At 29.8% G+C, this 24,840-nt stretch overlaps 1 protein-coding gene across 1 annotated transcript in view; it reads left to right on the top strand.

Annotated features, from left to right (window-relative positions):
* LOC113371423 (calbindin-32) overlaps positions 1-24,840 on the top strand; it is a 318,213-nt gene that overhangs the window by 150,753 nt on the left and 142,620 nt on the right. Inside the window, exons 6-8 of the mRNA XM_026612052.1 lie at positions 11,928-12,011; positions 17,126-17,181; positions 17,468-17,513. Coding sequence (XP_026467837.1) covers positions 11,928-12,011; positions 17,126-17,181; positions 17,468-17,513 — 186 coding nt within the window. The remainder of the gene's footprint in view (positions 1-11,927; positions 12,012-17,125; positions 17,182-17,467; positions 17,514-24,840) is intronic.

Below are 24,840 nucleotides of genomic sequence, written 5' to 3'. Positions count from 1 at the left end.
AATAATTAATTCGGAAGTTAATGGTAATTGTCTTAGTGACAGAACAAGTTTAGCAACCATGCTCAACTAACCCAACTCAGAATTTCAAAATAAAAGTGAGTTTATAAAAAAACCGTGAGAATATACCCAGAATCTCTGTGCATATTAAAATTACTATAATTATATGAGAAAATAACATTTACCTTATTAAAAATAAATAACATTTGACAAAACCAGACGAAAACTCGTGATGATTTGCTTTTTTACTTTTTGGTCTCAAAATAAACAAAACGCCCGTGATCCTCACTCGTTTGTCCAGCGGCCACTAGCAATTGCGGTATGTTTATTTCTCCCAAACCTCTATCTTTCCTCCATATAGTGCCTAAACGGACGGTGAATAGTTTTCGAGATATTTCGATTGCTCAACTTGCCCCTATGCTCAACTAGCCCCGCTCTACCCTAGTCTTTTTAACGTTTGGTAAAATTAAAATAGACTATTTACTTGGTGTAATGATAGAGTACTTGGTCTTAATGAACATACTAAAGCATTAAAGTCCTACGGAAACTGGTTCAATTATAAAAATTATTGATTTTCGAAAATTTGCTCTTAGAAAATATTTCGAGTTAACGGTGTTCGTTCGTTTTTAATGATGTGTAATGAATCTTAGAATACTTTTCCAAATCACTCATAAATTAATTTATATTTATTGATTAAGTCGAATATTTACACATATCGGGAAGTTCATGTAACTTGCCTCAAGGCTAAATACCAAACCAACTAGTTATTATTTTAACTGAACGGTAAATTTTAGTATAGAATATTAAAAAAACGTAGGCGTGGGTACAGGACATCGTCTGACGGGTCATCTAGTATATATATACTATACGGCCCTTATTAAAATCCATCTCATTGAAATTTGAATTCGTTTGACAAACCAACATTTCAATCCTTTTGTTATAAAAAATTCATATCTATCGAAAATTAAATAAAATCCGGATTGAAATTTGAATATGATGGATCAATTATATTGAATAAAGTGTTTTTTTAAACTTAAATAATAAATAGAATAAAATAATCAAAGATTTGAATAAATGAGTACATTACAAAATTTATGATAAGTGACTTTCATAAATTTGTTGTATCCTATTTGGTATTACATTCTATTTACTTTGCTAACATTTTAACATGTTTTATGATGCTGTATTTAGGAATGGTTTCATTGGTCACATACGATTTGGAACTTGCTATAAGCCCTTAATATTTTTTTTTAAATTTTTCCATAAATTTATGATTAGACACTCACCTTTTTCAATGCATTTTTTTTCAAATTTGTGATTACTTTCGAATCACTTATAATATAAATTTCCGAATATAAATTGATATTTATACTATTCCGGAAACTAACATGGATAAAGTTCTGAGGAATCCGGGTCCAAATCTAGCAAATGTGTGATTTTGCGCACTTTTATTAATTTTTTATCAATTTTCTTACTGTAAAATAATGAATGATTATACATCAAAATTGTAATATTTATACTATAATTTTAGATGTATACTATCTATTTTAGCATCGCAATTGATTTTTTTATATTTTTTATTTGAAATCATTTGAAATTTTTTTGCGGATGACACCAGCGTTATCACCAATGCCAAATATCTTAATGAATTACAACATAAATTAGGTGTGGTTATGTCGGAAATAACAAAATAGTTTTGTGAGAATAATCTCGTCTTAAATAATGATATCACTCAAATCATATCTTTTTGTACGAAACTTCGTTTATCCAATAATATTACTTCTTTAACCATCAATAATTAAGCTTATAATTTTTTGCAAGTCTCAAAGTTTCTTGGTATTCATATTAATAATAATTTAATTTGGTCTTCTCTATCTCACTATCACCAACTTTTTGTAGAACATGCTTCATGTTGCGCACCCTGAAACTCAAACTTGATTTAAACTGCTTACTTTAATAAAGCAACTTTTATTCTCACGTTTCATACGGCATCCAATTCTGGGCTTTTTCATCCAAACTAATTAAAATATTTAAGCTTCAGAAAATAGCTATACAAATAATTTTTTCCTTGTCCAGTAAAGTCTCCTGAAGACCCATATTCCAAAAACACAGTATTCTATCTGTCCCAAGCATTTTACTGCTGGTAACATTATTTTTCATCAACAACAATTCGAAACTTTTTAATATGGCTTTCTCCTCCTCCAAATACAACACTAGACACAAACTTATCAACTCTTTCAATACGATTGACGATTTAGATATTCAGCTTATGAATAAACTTCCTCTCAATATCCGAAACTTAATAAATAAAATAAACTTTTCCATGCTTCCTTAGTTAAACTTTTCAAAGAATTAGCTTTTTATGACATTGCAGTATTTTCTCAATTTGATTTCAATAACTATTTTCTTATTTAATCCTTATACTTTATCTACTTATTCTATTTCATGACCATTTGATCGCCTGTACAACCATGTTTTTTTTCATATTTATTTATGATAATTTTATTTATAAATAAATTTAAATAAATTTATATTTATATAATTTTGCTATTTCATTAATTTAATTTTTACGGTTTTAAATCAGTACATAACTTTCAACATTGTGCAAGAATTTTGGGCTTGACTGATAGTCTAATAGACTATAATATGATGAACTTGATGATAAACATTGTTTTTAATGTTCAAATGCTTTTTTCAGCTCTGTTTCAGAAGCAAAAATCGTGCATCTACTATAAATAATATAATTTTACTTTCCTTTAAATATTAATTATGATTAAGCTTAACAAGAACCGTAAATAATATTTATTATTATTGATTACGACTTGCTTATGAATACATAAATAAATAAATAATAACTAAACCTTAGTGCTCACTTTCCAAAAAACCTAACAACGAAGGAAAATACTTTTGTTATGGATTTTCAAAGACACCGTTTTTACCCCATAGCAAAGTCGTAAGAACTAAGGTGTTGGCTGGTTATACATCATTTTCACTCAACTTTAAATTATTGTTGTTGAATAATTCTTAACTTTAATGGATTTTTATTTGAATCAATTTCAAATTTCAAATGAATTGATATTTCTGGCAAATGACAGTTCTTAGGTGTGGCAAATTCCTAATAATGTTTTTTTTTTTACATATATACATTATTTTCATATCTCAGTCAAACAAATGTGCCTGGTATTAGAGATTATGAAAAACAGTTTTCATCTTTTATATATACATTTTATTTGACTATTACATTAATATAATATCTATTATAATTAAAATATCTTCATATAGAACTCTTCAGTCTTCTTTGTCTTTAATTTTGTTATGGTATTTCTTTATTTTTCTTTTAAATTTATCGTCATCATCGGTCATCTTAATATCGTTTGGCAATTCGTTATATATTTTTCTAGCACTCGATATGACATTTTCTCTCAAATTCTTCTTTCTATTGTGTTTAATGTGAAAATTGTTGTGTTGTCTAGTCTAGTGTTCATGTATATATTGATTTATGTCTATTGTGGCACTTGTTTCAATTCGGTTAAATTTCATTTTGTGTATTACTTTGCATTTCTCTATTTTAATTATGTTATTTAGTGAATGATTATCTGTTTCTCTCCGTAAGTATTTTGTTTTCGATGTTTTTTTTTTATTTATTTTTTATTGGCTTTGTAAGCTTGTACATTGGCCATTATCTACATAATTTCACATCTACAAAAATTAAGACTAATATATATATATATATATATATATATATATATATATATAAAAATCCACATGCATACATACTCATTCACACACATATATACATATATATACATATACATATATGTACATATATACATATACACACATATACACACAAAGACACATCTATACACAGATACACCTAATTTTAATTACACTATGTTGATTCTCTATACCATTAATCTAGTTTCACATATATACTCGTATATAGCATCATACGTTACAGTGTCTGCCAACATCAGTCTCAGGTTTGTGGGAAGTGGGATCCTCAGTTTTGTTATTTTATTCCATAGTTTTTCTCTTTTTTCCTCCATATGTCTACATTCCATAATTAGGTGATTGGCATCTGCATTATTTGCTTCGCCAAGACAAAGACAGTACGAATTGATGTTAATTCCGATACTATTCAAGTGAAAAGGCGTAAAGGTGTGATTGGTTCTCAGACGATTAAAAATGCAGTAAAAATGACGACTCTTCGTAAATTTGTCGTACCATGGTCTGACGGGAATTTTTTTTTGTATAGCTGCATAAAATTGTCCTTTTTCACGACATGACTCTTGGAATTCCAATTGCCACTCCTTATATATCTTTGCCTTAAAGAGGTTTTTGATATCTTGGTGGGATATTCCATCTTCTACGATTATACCCGTGCTTATTGCATCTTTTGCCCCTTTGTCAGCAGCTTTATTCCCTGTTACTCCAATATGACTCTTGATCCAAATTAAGTAAACGGATTTTTTTTCGAGAGTATGTTATGTATATGATTAAGAGTATCTAACACTAAAAAACTTGGGTCCCTGCTTATAGATAGCAGGCTCTCTAAAGATGATCGGCTATCACTGAATACAACTGCTTTCTCTAAGCCAAGTGAGGCGATGTTCCTAATACATTTGTTTATGGCATACATTTCAGCTGTATAAATCGACGCATTTATATCTAACTTATATTTAGTATATAAGTTAGTGTTCTGATGATAGATGCAAGCACCTACGCCCTCAGAACCTTTTGAACCATCTGTGAAGAAAACCTCGAAGTTCGGAAACGTGTTTTTAATTTTATCTTCAATTTCTAATCTATACCCCCAATCAATTGGACTGCTATATGTATTACAAAATTTCGTCTGTATGATATTTTGAAGGTTTGTAGTCGTGATTTCATAGTCGAAGTAAAATTTTGTTGCTTTGTTTTGTTCTTCTAGTGGCTTGCATTTGTATTCTGTTTCTGAAAACACCGACATAAGTATAGGTTTCTTCTTATTTTGCCAATATTGTCTGTTCTGACAGTTGTTAGCACTACTAATTTTTTGTATCACCTCTACTTTGTTGGACCTTATTCTGTCCTTTTTATTCTATTATACTATTCCTTTTTAGTGCCAAATGTAATTCATCAATGGTAAAGGGACCTTCTAGTTTGTCATTTTTTCCATGTCCTGTATGTTGACGTCATTAATTACCGTATCCGGAGTAAGTGAGTTAAGAAACTGATCAGCTAAGTTGTGAGGAAATGCATTGGTTCGAGTGGCTCCATTTTTCATAACCTTTATATGGTGCCAGATTTGTTGTGAAGACATGTTTCTGGAGAAGGAGTTACAAAACTCTGTCCATTTATCGTATTTTTTCTTTTTAAATACAAATCGACACTTAGCTACCGCTCGCTTGTATTTTATATAATTGTCTATGTTTGGTATTTCTTTGTATTTCTTAATTGCTTCCGATTTTATTTTCTTCACTTTGTTGCACTCCTCGTCCTACCAGGAGTTGATTTATTTCTATATTTCGTACCCAAATACGGATTTGTTTTTGGAATATTCATTAGTGCTGCATTACTAATGCATTCAATAAACTTGGAATAGGAAATCATCGGATTGGAGTTGAGATTAGTATTCGACAACATTCTGTCTACAGTTTGCGCATAACCTGGCCAATCTGCATCTTTAATTTTCCACCGATATCTGTTTACTGGACTATGATCGTATTTAAACTTATTCTCGTTGCCTAATTTAAAATTAATACTAATTGCTAAATGATCAGACCCTAGAGTTTCATTTAATACACTCCATTCAGCCCTAATCATCACTGATGGACTGCATATTGTTAAGTCTACCGCGGAAAGATTCCTATTGTGCCTTCTTATCATTGTAGGTGCTCCGTCATTCATAAGACATAAACCCTCTGAGTTTATGGCTTCACTAAGATTTATGCCTGCACTATTGTTTTTTAACCCTCCAAAACTTATGTGGTGAGCATTACAGTCCCCTGCTAGTATTAACGGTTGATTTAGTTCCTGGAATAGCGACACCCAATATTCCGTTTCTGTCTTGTGACTGGGGGCACAATAAATCGCCACAATATTAAATGTTATGTTATGTATGGCCAGCTTAATTCCACAAATCTGAATTTTATTGGTATTGAAACTGTGTAAATTTAACGTCTGAAATTGGTATCTTCGATGGATAAGTATTCCAACTCCTCCATAACCATCTTCTCTATTCTTTGATATAAAGGCGTATCCAGATATCTGAAATCTATTATTATCTTTGAGCCATGTTTCAGATAATATTACGATATCTATATGGTTGGTGTTCAAATAGGATTCTAGATGCAGCTTATTTGAAAAAATAGATCTGATATTGATTTGAATAATTTTTAGCATTATTATTATTTTTTTTTAAGTTATTATCACTAAATAATTTTAAGCTTCTATACGTAATATATTGTGCTCACAACCAAATCAAACTTGTTTGTCGGGTCCAAATTTAGACCTCATAATTTTGTTTAGTATTTCTGACAACAGGTTATAATGTTCAGTGCTACTAGGAATGTATATATGTTTAATTTTTTCAATGAAATCGTTTAAGAAACTTAGTGAACCATCTTGTTGAACATTGCTATTATTTTCGACTATTGCAGATGCACGTTCCACGCTCGGTTTTAACCTTTTTCTTGGGTTGAGGTTAAATTCGGTTTTGTTGTTTCTATTTGATATAGGTTCCTTCACTAACTGTTTTTTTATTGAAGATCCAGAATTGAATGGAGTATTGCTTTTGGTAATTTTGTAAGTCGATCTTTTAGGTTTATGAAAGGTTGTCGGATTTAAAAATTCCGGTTGCCCCTCCTCCTCTAGATCAGAAAGGGCGTCGAACCTATTTTTAGTTATCTTACTGTCTGTACTAGATGCAGGTTTTGCATACAATCCTGGAAATTCTTTATCTTTGCCCGTGAAACTGAATCCGGCTTTTGACTTGCTTGCATAGCTGTCTTTATACAATATATTTCTGGCTTCATGGTATGCTAGATTCTGCCAAGCCATAATCTCTTTAATTTTTTTATTTTTAATAAATACCGTGCATTCTTTATCATTTGCAGGGTGATCCCCATTGCACAACGCACATAGAAATTTGGATGCTATACATATTTTTGCATTATGTTCTCCGGAACATTTCATACATTTCTCTTTTCCTCTACATTGGTCCTTAACGTGATTGAACCGACAGCATTTGTAGCATTGGACCACTTTCTGCACAAACTGTCGAACCTCACATTTTACCGAATGTATAGCTACCTTATTCGGTAAACTTGTGCATCTAGACGTTAATTTGACACATTGTGATGAGTAATTTATTGTATTATTATTTTTCGGTCTTAAACATACCACGTCTATAATCGGAATGTCTGTTTCAATGGCGTTTATAATTTCTTGTTCTGAGAGATTGGCATCCACATCAAATATTATGCCATGCCTTGCAAGTAGGTATTTCGGGATGTATGCCTTCAGATTATTTTTTTCTAAAATTTTGTCATCTAGAATTTTGTTCGCCACCCTGGCGCTTTTAAATTCCATCTTCACTTTATGTTTTCCTATAACCGAAACTTCTGTAAAACCAAATTTGAAATATGCCCCTGCATTATGTATGATTTTTCCCAAGGCCATCGGGTGCAGTCGGCCTATATTTTTGTCCTTGGATTCAACAAATTTAGTGTAAGGGCCCATATCGCAACCTTCAAAACGTATCAAATTATTTAATGGATTAACTCTTTTATCTGATTTATTTTGATCGTTTATATTGTTGTCGTCACTTATTAGATCTTTTGTTATTTCCATTGTTAATGTCAAATAGTAGTGATACTATTATTTGACGCTAAATTACTGTTTTCCCCTTTGTTTTCCTTTTGTTCTAACGTTTCCCTTTTATTATTATCTGCACTTACATCGTTGATATTATACTTATAATTAACATTAACACTGTTCTTAATATTCAAATCACAACTACTAACTGATTCATTTTCTAATTACACTTTCAGTATCACAAAAATCCATGTCACTCGATCTATTTAAACAAGTGTTCTTTGCATCTGCTCTTGATTTTCCAATCGCAGAGCGGCAGGTAAAAAGTTTGGGTCAGGTGGTCGGCCGCACTGACCATCCGACTCGGAAGACATTATGTAATTATTTACGATTATTTATTCGATGTGAATCGCTCGGCTGCTACAATCAAACTGTGGTTTTCGATGTTAAACAATGATATGTTGTATTTTACAAGTTTTCTCATTTATTTCTACAATATTACTATAATTTTATGATTTATTGCAACTTAAAACTTTTACAGAAGATTTTACAGAAGAACTTTATATATAAGATATATATATATATATATATATATATATATATTAAAGTTTAAATAATATATGTATGTATATATATACAAGCATACCCATCCTCACGTTGCGACGTCCCTTATTGAAATCCACCTGATTGAAATTTGAATCCGTTTGACAACCAACATTCCAAATCTTTTGTTATAAAAAATTCATATCAATCCAAAAATGAAGTAGTTAAAATACCTAAACCTGAGAAAGATCCTTATATATTGTCTTCCTATAGAGCAAGAAGCCTACTTCTTTGTATTTCGAAAATATTTGAAAAACTATTACTCCAACGCATTAAGTCAGAATTGTTTAATCAAAACCTAATTCAAAATCACCAATTCGGCTTTAGAGAACAACACTCAACCATAGAAGAGGTTCATCGCCTAGTAAACATAATAAACGAATAGTTCCATGCAAATAGGTATAGAAGAGATACGTTTCCAGTAATAGAAATATGTCGCTGGTTATAGGAATACGTGTGTTTCTGTATTAATTAATATAATTTGAAATGAAACAGTAAGTGTCATGATATTAACACGATGATAATGCGAGTTTATTTATAACTCCAGACTTTACAAAGAAACTAATGTGATATTCAATTTTGATATCAAATGATTTACTGAATTTGCTCGACAATAATCGCGGAAACAAAAATCAAAGAAAATTATCCCTTCAACAAATATTAAAATATGTTCAATAAAATTATATATTAAAAATTATACACTGCGATTTATAGAACAAATTTATTTCCAATAGCTCAATTTATTTTATTGAATTTAAGGGTTTTACAATATTTTTAGACATACCTGTAGATGTGGATGTTTAAATAAATGATTTTTTGTTTATTCACGGCTAAAACATTGATTTTCCAAATTTATCACCATGTATTTATTGTCATAGCATAGATACAAGTGTTGAAAATTGAAATCTTTTAAAAAGTATAACAAATCCAGAAAGAATTAATATATAGCATGCGGTTAAGGTACAATATCACCTTGGATTTTTCTACCCAAAATAATTGCTTCAACAATGTTGCCTACAATTTTTATAATTTCGTACCATATTTTAACTGGATTTTAGTATTTTAATATCTAAATTGCATTTTTCACACTGATAATTCAATATACATTATTACTTAAGTTCATATTTGAAGTGAATTAATTTGTCAAATTTTGTTCACGTGTGCTCTATTCAACCTACTATCAACAAAATTATTGCAGTAAATAGAGAGGAAAAAAGCGTATGCCCAGCTAATCCTAATCTAAAGTTCAGAAGTGCAAACAATTGGCATTTCGTCACCCCCCCCCCGCATTAATTGGATTATAACTCTTTTAAATCTGATTTTGACTGCATAACTTGTAATTTACTATTTTAAAGAAGATTAAATGAGCTACAACTTTCTCTATCATAAATTTTACCGTAACTTCTCTTATTTTGAAATGGCAAAGGGTTAAAGGGCTCGAAAGACACTCCGGTTGGACAGCTGCGCACTCTTTAAACAATTAGAACTCTATCAATATTTGTGTAACAAAAAAATAATTACAAGCAATAATTAGTCTGAAAAATACCTTGAATTTTCATATATATATTTTTATACGTATTCTTTCAGAGATATTATAATGAGAAATTGGTTTTTTAAATGGATTTTTTTATGAAATCATGAGTTATTTGAAAATCGTTTGTACTAATGTTATGGTATTTTCTAGAATCCCTCAAGATCTCTCAAACCAAGTTAATTCTAGATGAAAAACAATTATTTTTAATTTTGGTAGAAATGGCACTCATAAACTATTTGATTTAGAAGGAAAAAAAAACATTGTATGCGTCTTTTGCATGATAGCTCACTCATTTTACACGCAGAAGTACTTCTTTTAAAGCTTATTTGGAGAACTATAAAAACCCATTTTCATAATTAACACAATATTGTTCCTAGAACACTGTAGAATAGCGATTTATTAGGATTTTTATTGATATAATTTTGTTCATTGCATAATTTTCGTTAAAATGTGTAAGATATTAGCAAAACACGATGAAATACGCAAAAAAGAAACAAATTTTTAGTAGCCAGTAACTTGAAAAGTATTTGCTTTTTTGAAAAACATTATTAAACATTTTTCTCTGATAATTAGTTCTTTTATCCACACCCAACGTTATTACATCACTGAAAATGGCATCCCCCCGGGTTGAACTTGAGAGTAAGATGAGCCTAATTCCAAAATTCCAAAAGAATTGGAAAACAGTAAAAACAAGTTCAGACCCAAAGCGGTCCATTGAGTAAATTTCCCGTACAAAATGCCAACCATATGAATTTTTGACACAATGAAACTTCTAAATAATTTTTTGAATTGGTAATTTTTTTTGTATTGTGACTTAGTATAGTAAGGCAAAACGACCGCAAATTGAATATTTTTGAGCGCAATCACTTATGGCTCGTCTCCTTTGCACGAATTCGTACGGCGAATCTGTTCGCAAAGTGCGCAAACAAAATTATTGCAAGCAAAAGCAAACCACGCGTACGTTGAGAACACGATTCGCCGTGCGCGTCAGTCGCATGCGCAGACTATCAGACGCATGTTATATTATTTGCATCTTATATTATTTTAATTATGGCACATCTCAGCTGCTTTTCGGCAATAATAATGTAGACATTATATTTTCTTTATTTTTAATCATAAATTTATTATATTGCCTTAGCCTATAAGTGAATAGAAATGTTTGGCAAATGACAGTTGTCATTTGTTTTTAATGTCAAACCATACCTTAAATATTTTAAAGGTCAAACAATAATAAGCGTTTTTTTGTATTTTTTTCCATTTATTTCTACAATCTAACTATATTAGTATGAATCAAAATATTCTAGAAAATTTCCCGAACAAACTTCAGGAAGATTCATGAAAATCAGTATTATAGTTTAGGAGAATTGATGAAACTTACATTGTTACGGAGGAATTTTATATATAGGATATATGTATATATTTACTGGATGTTTTGTATTGTATAAATTTTACCTTTCATTTCTAGGATTTTATTTCTCCTTTATATTGTTATTAAATAATTTTCTTATGTTAGTAGCATTCAATTCTGTTAAGATTTTATAAGATTATATTTATACCGGTTTTACCAGCTTTAAAGCGAAAATACTGAAATACCGATATTGATTTTTTTATGTGTATAGTATTAGCGAACCACAACAGTTACAAAAAAGTGGACAAAGGATGAAGATGTACTAATAATACTATCCAATCTATTGAAAGTGATATAATTACATATAAATCAATAGGTATTATTGAAGAAGTTGAGAAAGTAGTTAATTTAAATTTACTTCATTTTTTAGAATTGACACTGCTTTCAATCACAATGTGCCACAGTGAACCGTAGAAGGATACAGCTAATTATATTTATAAACAGTATTTCTATCAGAGTATTTCTATGATTTTCATAATTGACATCGTCTATTTTTTATAATCATATCATTGTTTAATTGTATAAATAATTATGTATTTATTTTATTAATCACTACAATAAATAATCATATTGATAAATTTACAGAATTTTCTGAGGGACCTATTGAAGGAAGCCAAAAAAATCAATGATGTTTCTGAAGATAAATTAATTGAATATACAGATACAATGGTAAGAATTAAGTCAATCACTCAATTACATTACCTTATATTAGTCGATTGGGCTAAAAACACAAAAAGTTTAATCATCAATGATTTGCCCAATCTGTAAATCACTCAATTAAACCATGTTGTGCATTTTCTTATGTCTATTAGAACAGTTTATAAAAAAAACTTATATTTGGCTTGCAGATATTTTCGTCAATACCTCTATCATGAAATATTTGTCCCCAGTAAACCACAAGACATAATAAAGTCGTGAATGTTACCTAGCGCCGCCGTTTACGCAATTAGCTTGTACGTAATCTGGGATGCGCGCAGAAGCATCTATTTTACGGGAAAAGCATAACGGCTGTAACGTTGAACTAATACGACGCGGTTGCATTTTTGCCACGTTTCTAGGCCGAATAATAAGCGTGTAGGTGTCTCCCACGTTAAATAATTTTTTAATGGAATTTCCTGCAAATAGAGAATCTATTTCTGATATTGAATAATTCATTAAATAATTTCATGAACAATTTATAAAATTTATATTTTATACATTAGAATACGTTGAACATTAGAGAAACATTAGAAAACTTAAATTTGATAATTTATGAAATTATAACATAAAAAATACTTACTTATTAATTTATTCTTAATATGCATTGTGTTTTCTTGTTCACCTCTCTTGGCAAATGTTTTAGCCAAACTGAAACCATGCCACTTGCATAGGTTGATGTGTCTAAAATAGATAGACATATTAGACACATTGTGATCAAGTTTTCAACCACTAAAGCAGGTGGAGCCTGCTTTAGAGGCTGAAAAAACTTTTTTTTATTGCAAAAATGTCTTTCAAAACTAGCCAAGAATATGTCCTTGAAATTTCATAAACAAATTCAAATTATATTCGGAATTACAGGTGAAACAGCAAAAAAGCATCAAGGATGTATACAAGCGGAACGAAAACTTCGACGCGCGATTTCTCTTCTTTGAATTTATTTGATTCTTCCTAATTGGTGGCAAAGATAAGAAAGAAAAATCTAGACGTCCTATCAAAAAGAGACAAAATTCATTGTATTCAGGATTAAATTCTACTCTAGTTGAACCTAAAAAAACTTATAAAAGGTTATAATTTACCCACTTTTTAAACAATCTAAAGTGAAGTTTTGTATCAAAAAACATGACTTTTTGTTTCAAGCTGCAAAAAATTGGTGAATTTCTTATTTTTTCCTGAATTTTTCAGGTTCAACTAGAGTCTATACTATCTATAATCTAACTAGTTGGTATTGGTTTTTAGCCTTGAGGCAAGTTACATGAACTTACCGATATGTGTAAATAATTGACTTAATCAATAAAAAATAAATTAATTTATGAGTGGATTTATTACACATAATTGAAAACGAACGAACACGTTAATCGGAGAGTTTTCAAAAAGCAACTTTTCAAAAATCAAAAATGATTATATTTGAACCAGTTTCCGTAGGATTTTAATGGTTTAGTATGTTTATTAAGACCAAGTACTATATTGTTATACCAAGTGAATCGTCTAATATTAATTTTAGCTAACGTCAAAAAACTACTCATTTTCTCAAACTGTGATAAATTTTTAAAAATAAACTACTTGTCGTAAGGCCGTAATATTACAGTAAGTTCTATAAGACCATATATATATATATATATATATATATATATATATATATATATATATATATATATTAACAAAGTCTAATAATCGGGCATAACATCAATAAAAAACATGAATTTCTTTCAAAAATTTATTTTAAATCCATACGTTTCGGCTATAATCCTAGCCTTCATTCAGTGGAAAAATTAGTTGATCTTAGTGTTAATTTGGAAAACTTTAGTAATCCATGGTATTAGGATATGGTAATGCACTACACTATGTATTATAAACATTACATCTTCAACCAGTCTACGAATAACACACTATCCATTTGTGATTTTTTCGAATCAGTATTTTGTGAAAATATTGTGTAATTTCAAGTTAATGTTTATAATACATAGTGTAGTGCATTACCATATCCTAATACCATGGATTACTAAAGTTTTCCAAATTAACACTAAGATCAACTAATTTTTCCACTGAATGAAGGCTAGGATTATAGCCGAAACGTATGGATTTAAAATAAATTTTTGAAAGAAATTCATGTTTTTTATTGATGTTATGCCCGATTATTAGACTTTGTTAATACATATGTCAACATCAAATTCAGAATCATACAATATATATATATATATATATATATATATATATATATATATATCGCTAAAAAAAATCCATAAAAATCGGCTTAAATTTATTTTTCAACAGTTAATTACAAAAAAACGGCTCGGTAAATTTTTACCTAAAACTAATCAGCACCATTCTCAACTAATATCTTTCGAACAGTTTTCTGATTTTTTAAAATCGGTTCGCTAAGATGAGCTTAAATGTGGACGAAATGTTTAACACTTTTTTTCAAAGTACAAAGAAACGGCTTGGCAGATTATCGCACAAAACTGACAAACAATAGTCCTCATCGAAATACATCAAATCGCTTTTAAATTTCTGAAATCGGTTCAGGCGTTTTTGAGAAAACGTCGATGAAAGGTCTAATTTTGACAAATGCCAAAAAAACGATACCAATTTTTGCAAACTTTGACGAATTTTCAAAGTTAAACCAATTGTCGTAGGGCCGTAATATTTTAGTATGATCTAGAAGACTATAGTATCTACCGTCAAAAAAATAATAATAAAAATCGTCGATTTTTTTTTTAACTCTTTATTACAAAAAAACGGCCCTGTCGATCTTTACCAAAAACTAATCAGCACGAGTCCCAATCAATATCTTTCGAACGGTTTTAATTTCAAAATTTTTCACTTATTTATAAAGAAACGATTCGGCCGATCGTCCCGTCGAGATACATCGAATGGCTTTTACATTTTTCAAATCGGCCCAGCCGTTTTCGAGAAAACGTCAATTTACGGCAACAAATCTGTTCACATACACACACACACACATACTTTTTCCAAATTTGGTCTCATTCGATACAGAATAGCTTGAAACGTCAAGAAAACATAAAATTAGCGAATCGGATTTTTTGATGAAAACATAAACTTCTCCTTCGGGAAGTTAAAAATGAATCGCAAAATGTGTAAGCGCATAACTCTACAACGCCTGGACCAATCTGGTCAATTCTTTTTTTAAAATATTCGTTGAAGTACAAGGATGGTTCTTACGTCAAGAAAAAATCGAATAATTGCCAGAAAAACCTAAAAACAGCCCTTTTTTCACATACAAACGTTTTCTAACTAAAACGTAGAATCAATTTGAGATTGAATTTATTTATTATGCGTAAATAATTATTATAATAATTAATTAGAAAAATTATAAAGGTAAACTGGTGGACAGGTAAATCGGAGGATATGTGAAATGGTAGAGAGGAGAACTGGTAGATAGACGAATATGTAGACAAATAAACAGGTTGACAGGTTAATTGGCAGACATGTAGAACGTGGTGACAGGTAAATTTGTAGGCCGGTAAAATGGTAGGTAAACAAATTGTTAAACAGGTAAAATGTTCAACATGTAAATGACAGGTAACTTGGATGACAGGTAAATTGGAAAGCAGGTAAATTGGTTGACAGGTTAAATTGGTATACCGGTAAATTGTTAGACAGGTGAATTGGTAGACAAGTAAATTAGTGAAAAGGTAATTTGTTGGATAGCTGATGGTGAGTTTTTTTTTGTATATCGAAGGAAATGCCTTTATGCACGATGGTGAGGTAAATTGGAGGATATGTAAAATGTTAGACAAAACAACTGGTAGATAGACAAATAACAAGACTGATAAACACGTTGACACGTTAATTGGTAGATATGTGAAACGGGTTGATAGGTAAATAGGTTGACAGGTAAATTGGTAAGCCGGTATAATTGTAGATTTGATTAAAAAGTTGATAGGTAAATTTGTAGACAAATTGTTGAATAGGTAAATTGTTAAATAGATAGTAGAAACGTTAAACTAAATCATGGCAAAGCGTGAACTGATACAGCTAGTTGAAAATATATATTTGTTTTGATTTTTTTTCTTTCGGATGGAAATTGTGACTTGCATCTTTCCCGCCAAATGACACCTGCACGCTCGTGGCGCATCGGCAGAATGATTTTACCCGGCATATTTTGTCATATATTTTAATGAAAAAATTTGAGAAGAATTTTGAAATATATAACAATAAAACCTGAAAGTTTCGTTTCAATTAAATATATATTCCCGTCCCTAAAAAATCCTCAAAAAAGCGATTTTTGAAACATCTAAGGCTCCTTCCTGAACAGAACTTTTAATTATTATTAGATAAATCAAATATCATCACACCAACATAATTTGCACTGAAAACCATCCATATGTAACAAAATAATTAATTATTAATATATTTTTTTTTATAAATTGAAATATATTTTAGCAGAATAATATTACGTTTTTAATTACTTAACTAATTTCCACAACTTATTATACACTAAATATAAAAACTATTAACACATAATGCTTCAATTAATGAAATATTTTGCATTTCAAAAATATACAGAAAACTATTAAATACTGCGTCCACAAAGCCCTCAAAGTTAACATATACTCAATTTGACTTTTTGATCATAAACCAACTGCTTGGCTATTTTCAAAGCCAAATCTATGTGACCGCGCCACGTAACACGCCGCGTAGCGGCAGCTACTCGCGTAGCAGTGTTATTTACAGATGAACACATGGTATTATATTATAATATTGTCATATACGCGTTGACGACGGTTAAAAGTTATACATTATAGCATCGATCTTTTACCCAACATTAGTTTCGTAACAAATGTTACAAAATGAGTTACGTGGTTTTAAATCTTGTGGTTTACTGGTGCGTTCTTTAGGTATTCAATGTATTAATTTAGTTTTGAAATATTCCATATACAATTTTATTACACGATATTAGAACATTTGAGAAATAAAGCTCATAGCATTAAGCTTAATTTTAACACTTTAATATAAATCAAATTTGAAATTTGTAATATACACCTATATTTTTGAAAATGAGAAATTCTTTTGAAAAATATTTATATTATTTTTTACACTTATTGCAAACACACTTTTGCCAGCTACAAGTATTTGACGCGAATAAAGATGGAAGGCTTCAGCTCTCTGAAATGGCCAAGTAAGTGAAATTGTATTTTTAGAAAGCAACCTGATCAAATTAATTTTGACCCCACTAATATACTTAGTCTTAACAAATAATTGCCACAAAAAAAATCTACGGCTTCTTAATTGATTGTCACCTTTGCGCCGTTTTAATAATTTTGCATTATAATTTGCAAGATTTTTTATTTATATATTTTACACATTGGTAATATCTGCTTTGAATTTAATGTAATTTATCAAATTAATAATCTCATAATTTCTAATGATCACATAATAAATTTACGTTTTCTGCATTTTTTCAGGTTACTGCCAGTTAAGGAAAACTTTTTGTGTCGTCAAATTTTTAAAGTGAGTATTACAATAAATTGAATCACTGATATAAGAATATTTGTATATTATGGTTTTCAATTATGCTAATATTAATATTTTTGTGTTTTTATTTGCGTTTATATTTAGTAGTCGATAGGTAGTGCGTCGCATGAATATCCAATCCGACTTTTACTAATTATAATGTGAAAACGAAACAAACTACATCACAACAATACATCAAACAAACAACTTTTGAACAATCTTCTGTATAATTTCCAGAAATTAATGATACCTTTCTAAATTTTATTAACTTCCCGTAGGGCAAGTTATAGAAATCGCAAAAAAATCGAAAATGAAAATTTTTATATATCTTTACGTTTCAGAGGTTTCTGAACATTTTGGCATACCTTAGAAAAAATGGATGTATGTGTGTGTGTGTGTGTATGTATGTATGTATGTATGTATGTATGTATGTGCGGATACAAATTTTCGTCGACGATTTCGGGAACACGGATCAACCGATTTGAATAATTCAAAAAGCATTCGATTTGTATTGATAAGGAGACGTGCTGATTAGTTTTTGGCGAAGGCAGGTCCAGCCGTTCCAAAGATACGGGGCAAAAAGTGCCGAAAACGGTAACTCAGTTTTTAAGAGAACGGAGCGTCCGATTTTAATAATTCAAACAACATTTTACTTGTATTGACAAGATGAAGAATTGATCAAATTTTCATGAAGGCAGGTTTAGCGGTTTCGGAGATCTAATGATAAAAGTAAAAAAAAATGCCATTTGGCGGTCAAAAATGATCATTAGACATATGCACATCAAATTATCAGATATTTTATAAAGATTTTAACAATAAGTATATTTTTTTTTTACATTTTTATGGGTTCCGTACCAATGCTTATCCGTTAGACGGCGGCGCGGCAGTTGCGCGCTTTGACATTTTGTCTCTATGCAGATAAAGCAGTACGATTGCTTTGAAAAACAGTTCAGAATTTCCAAAGTATGTCAAAATGAAAAAAACATTTTTTTTTCAAAAAAATTTTGTTTTCAAAAAAAAAATTTTTTTTCAAAAAAAGTAATTTTTTGTCAAATTTATAGTTTCTCTCTAATTTTTTCGAAGTAAATTTTTTTCAAAAATGTTAATCGTTTTTAAAAAAATAATTTTTGGTACGGGAAGTTCCAGCAATTTGCCTTAAGGCACGATGCCTTAATTGCCTTAAGACAGAATTCCGCTTACAGCTAGTTATCTGATCTCTTTAACTACGTAGGCGGACAAGTCGGCGTAAATGGACAGTCTGGGCACACAAATGTCCAATATTTAATTTTTTAACATGCATTTTTGTAATCGGTGTAGAAAAAACGCTTTAGCCTTTTTTTAATTAATTTATTTATTTATTTATTTATATATTCATTTATATTTATACAACACAATTGTACAATTATAGATATCAATGGTACATAACTTAAATTAATAGTTAATAATACATACTATATTAAATGAAATATAATTAAAAAAAACAAATGTTCACTTAAAATCTTAATCTAATTTTCACAGAATAATTTACTGAAAATTATAACTCAAATACTCATCAATAGAGTGAAAAACATAATAAATTATATTTAACGTAGATTCTAGAGGATTCAAAATAACAATTTACATCTAGCGCAGAGGTGGGGAACCTTTTTGCCGTGAGAGGCCGCACTTAAATTAGGCAGCAATAAAAGAGGCCGCATAAGCTGATTGATCTAAAAAAGTGACTTTTGTGAAAGTATTATAATTTTTTTATAGTTTTAACAATTTATTGCATTATATAGAAAAAAGTAAATAAAATACTTAAAAATTTTAAATATTTTATAAATTAAATTTCAAATGAATTATAAATATTTTAGTTCGTTTTAATTTCATTTAAACATTCATTTTTTATATAAAAATGATATTAAAGTCTTTTGATTTGAAATTGATTTTCATATTCTTATTGTTACATAATTATTTGAAATAAGAAATTATATATTATTCTTATACCATTGAATTCACTGATAGATTTTTATTTTGCAAACTAAGATGTTAACGGTTAATTTAGGGAATTTCGGGCTTTGGAAAAGCCAGATTAAATTCATTTGTACACTTTCGGTATAAATATTCCTTCTGTCATTAAGGACAATAGTTATAATAAAATTATAAATATATTATAAATATAATAAAAAATAGGATTAATGCATTAAACGCAACGTTACCTCTTGCCAAAAGAAATATACCTAGATTAGACACTATTGACAGACATTTAAAAATATAATTTAAAAAATATTGTTAATAAATGATGTACCTAATCCATTTAGAGAATGATAATGTTCACCCATAAAAATAAGCGTATTTTTTGATAATGTATAAACTCATAATAATGCACGTGAAAGAAATATTTTAATTAATATATGTATTTATTATGCACAAAATGTATTGATACTTTATATTTTGCATTTAAGTTGTTCTCATTTCAAAAACCTTACTCTATATTCATATTTCAAGATTTAAATATAAATAAATTCTATATATTATGTGCATATAAATACGCAGGGGCGGATTTAGAAATTTGGCGCCCTGGGCACTGACAAAAATGCCGCCCCATCCCTGAATTTTTAGGTAAAATAGTTTTTGCTATTTGCTATTTAATTGCAGAAAATTTATTACGCATTACTTACTATAAATAGTGGTTCTTGGCATCGTGCCTTAAGGCAAATTGCTGGAACTTCCCGTACAAAAAATTAAAATAAAAAAGAACTGTTTTTAAAGCGATCGCCCTGCTTTAGCTGCGTAGAGACAAAATAAAGAAGCGCGTATGCGTCGCCCCGCAGAATAACGCCTCGCAGAATAAATAATGATACAGAACCCATAGTAAAATGTAAACAAAATTTATACTTATTATTAAAATATATGATAATTTGATGTGTATATATTTAATGATCACTGTTGACCGCCAAATGTTTCTTTTTCAAATTTTTTATTGGACCATCGAAACCGCTAGACCTGCCTACAAATTTAATCAGTTCTCCGTTTTGTCTATACATGTTAATTTCTTTTAATGATATTGGACGTTCCATTTTAAAAAACTGAATTATTATTTTTGGGACCTGCTTTGGCCAATAACTAATCAGCACGTCTCGCTATCAATAGGAATCGGATCATTCAAATAAAATTTAATTTTAATAAATTTAATACATAAAAGTTAATAATTTACAAAAAAAATAGAAATATGAAAAAAAGTTTCTTAATTTTCATCATATTTCAAAAAAATTTAAAACTTTTTATAAAATGTATTTTTCAGTACGGAAAGTTTCAGTAACTTGCCACTAGACACCAAATTTTAAAAATATATTTTTGTGTTTTATGAAAAAAAGTATAGTTTTGTGTCATTTTATAACTATGGTCTCATAAAATTGCCAATATATCTAGGTAAAATCTGGTTGCTCCGGTCTCCGCCAAAGCTACGGATTTGCTTTTGGTTGCGAGAAGTATAAATTTTTATCATTTTACTATGGATACGCATAAAAATCTTCAACCCGGGTGCTAACAATTTTTTTGCACTGTTAATTTTTTTTATAATACTTCTTGTATCATATAATAGGCGATGTCTTGCGAAATCGAAAATATTGCTTATATTAAATAATATTAATATAATATAATACATCTCTATTTCGTATCTGCCTAAGAGTCTGTTTTTCAGGCTAGTAATCTGATGTCATGTTACAATATGACTGTTTTTGGTGGGATTTTTGTATAATAGTTGTTTGAAAGTAACTCTGCTATTTTGTACTAGACGGCAAGGGGCCGCACAAAAACCTCCCGGAGGCCGCATGCGGCCTCGAGGCCTCAGGTTCCCCACCTATGATCTAGCGTTTTATAGCTATCGTTTCCAGATCGGCTTTAGATAGCAAATGTTATAGATACATTATTACCTTTTCCTGATCAAAATGGCGAAGAACTATAGAGGCAATTAAACTTGGAATACTATCGTTTCCAGATCACATTTCTCAGAAAAGGGTAGTAGATATACTATAACTGTGCCCACATCGGAATGTGGTAGTAGCGATCTACGACAGATCATTACCTTCGCCAGATCGGTTTTGGTAATAACAGGTTACGGGATTTACTGTCTTTATCAGATCGGTTTTAAATAGCAGAATTAAGTATTATTGTACAAGAGACAACAATTACCTAACTAACTTAATATTTAAACCTGCGCTGCTTTTATACTGTTATTGTACGGGTTAATTCCAAATGGATGCGTTTGTGTCTACTAGTATCTAGTTAACTTAATAATAACTAATTGATTTATTTCTGAATATGATATATACTACGTACTTTCCCTATGAACCTGCTGTCGTCCCAACATAGAGTTCGTGGCATTTTATTGTAGCAATAATTTCTACTTGGGTCAGCCGCGTTTCCTTATGAAAACTACAGGTCGAACCTCGTTCTATTTGAAACGTACAATGATGCAACAATTTATTGTTTATTAACAGAGTTGGTCACTTTGTAAGTGGTAAGTCTCTGTTGTTGCACTATTTTGTAGAGTCTATTGTGTCGTCTTAATTTGAAGTACATCCACATTTCGAATTGCTACGTTCATTGGTCCATAAACTTTAACTAGTTTCCTAATTTTCGGGCTCTATGTACGTATTACTTCTTGATATCCCGTTGGTGCTTGATTGTTTCTTAACTAGCTCGAACATATTTGTTATTCCTAGTCGCGGTTTTAGATCACGGTTACGTCTTTTCATCGTCCGCTTAACGGTAAGTTATTCGTCCAAAAATCAAAATTGAATATTTTAGCATATCTTTGCGTTCCAGAAGTTTCTGAATATTTTGGATTACCTTAGACAAAATCGATAGGTGTGTATGTGTTTTGTGTGTCCACAATTTTTCGTCCACAATATCGGGAGCGCCGTTGAGCCGATTTGAATACATAAAAAAAACATTCGATTCTTATTGATATGAGACTTGCTGATTAGTGTTTGTCGAATACAGTTCTAGCCGTTAAGGGAATACAATGCAAAGAATGCAGAAAATAAAAATCAAGTATTTGAGAAAACGGAGCATCCGGTTTGAATTATCCAAAAAATATCCAGTTAGCTTTTCTTTAGTTCTTTATCTCACGTTAGATAACGCGTCGTTGTCTTTGTCATGGCAAAAGTTTGCCAGTTACGATTAGAACAGCTTGAACATTCATTTTACACACTAAACCTGGCCACAATCGATATTTTTTTATTTCCGCGGATCATTGAAAGAATTGTGTAAAGTTAAAAAAAGTTATTTCAATTATATAAATAAAAAAATTAAGAAAAAAAATCCCGCATCATTGTTAGTTCAGAAATTTCTCAGTCCAGCCTCGTATACTTTAAAAACGTAATTTTTACTTTGCAATTCAGTTTATATAATTTCTATAAATATTAAAGAATGTCCATTATTTTAAATCCGATTGATTAAGTTTGGTTTTTTTTTCTGTATTTTATATAAGCGTTGTCGTATAATTCATGCGCTTTTATATTTTGGCTATAAAATATTAAATATCAGTCCCTGATATTATTTAATGATTTAAATCAATGGTAACATTTTTTACACAACTAGAGAAGTTTTGTAGTAAATTTTAACCCATCACATCACAAAAGCGACTTTTGGCACAAATTTTGACATTATTTTTTTTGAAAAAATCGAATTGAACTAGTTGGTATTGGTATTTTGCCTTAGGGCAAGTTACATGAACTTCCCGATATGTGTAAATAATCAACTTAATCAATAAAATATAAATTAATTTATGAGTATTTAAAAGTATTTCGAGTGGATTTATTACACATAATTGAAAACGAACGAACACGTTAACACGAGTATTTTCTAAAAGAAAATTTCAAAAATTTATAATTTTTATAATTGAATCAGTTTCCGTAAGACTTTAATGGTTTAGTATGTGCATTCAGACCAAGTACTCTATCGTTATACCAAGTAAATCGTCTAATTCTAATTTTAACAAACGTCAAAAAAAAATACTCATTTTCTCAAACTTTCATGAATTTTTAAAATTAAACAACTTGTTGTGAGGCCGTAATATTTCAGAAAGTTCTATAAGACCATGATATACATCGCCAAAAAAAGGTTCATAGAAATCGGCTTAAATTTTTTTTTCTACAGTTAATTACAAGAAAACGGCTCGGTAGATTTTCACCTAAAACTAATCAGTATTATTCCCACCTATTATCTTTCGAACAGTTTTTGAGTTTTTAAAATCGATTCGGTTGAATGAGCTTAAATGTGGACGAAAAATTTAACATCTTTTTTGAAATTACAAAGAAACGGCTCGGCATATCGTCCCACAAAATTGACAAACTATACTGCTCATTGAGATACATCGAATGGATTCTAAATTTCTGAAATCGGTTCAAGCGTTTTTGAGCAAACGTAGATGAAAGGCCTGATTTTGACAAATGCCAAAAAAACGATACCAACTTTTGCAAGCTATGACGAATTTTTGAAGCTAAACGAGTTGTCGTAGGGCAGTAATATTTTAGTATGATCTAGCTAGAAGACAATGGTATCTACCGTCAAAAAAAAAAATCGTCGATTTTTTTTAAATTTTATTACAAGAAAACGGCCCGGCCGATTTTTACCAAAAACTAATCAGCACGATTCCCAACCAATATCTATCGAACGGTTTTTGAATTTTCAAAATCGATTCAGAATTGCGGGCTAAAACGTGGACGAAAAAATTTTCACTTTTCTGCAATTTACAAAGAAAACAAAATATCTTTCAACTTACTTATAGTCCATTAGCAACTATATATATATATATATATATATATATATATATATATATATATATATATATATATATATATATATATCCTTCCGAACCGTACCGAGCTTCGCTCCAGACGTAGCACTTTACTAGTCTCTTCGGCCAGTCGAGGCTCAGTTTGCTCGTCAGTAGCATTCTCTTGTTTGTGAATGATATTATATATATATATATATATATATATATATATATATATATATATATATATATATATATATATATATATATATATATATATATATATATATATATATATATATATATATATATATATATATATATATATATATAGTACGGGAAGTTCGTATTATAATATTACAAAACTCGTGTCGAGAATCAAGAGACAAGAATGAATATTATTCTAGTGTAAACAAAAGGAGTGCGCATCGCATCTAAAACTAGTGGGGTGGGTGGCATCGTGCCTTAAAGCAAATTGCTGGAACTTCCCGTACCGTAACGAAATGTTCGAGGAATAATTAATGCTTTCAAATAGATAGTTATAAATAAATACTGTAACAT

The sequence above is a fragment of the Ctenocephalides felis genome, unplaced genomic scaffold, assembly GCF_003426905.1.
Source record: "Ctenocephalides felis isolate EL2017-DRISC unplaced genomic scaffold, ASM342690v1 CF-g0.4_SCAFFOLD_01492, whole genome shotgun sequence".
Taxonomy (NCBI): Eukaryota; Metazoa; Arthropoda; class Insecta; order Siphonaptera; family Pulicidae; genus Ctenocephalides; species Ctenocephalides felis.
Note: the sequence above shows the minus strand (reverse complement) of the source record. Positions and strands in the feature narration are given on the sequence as shown.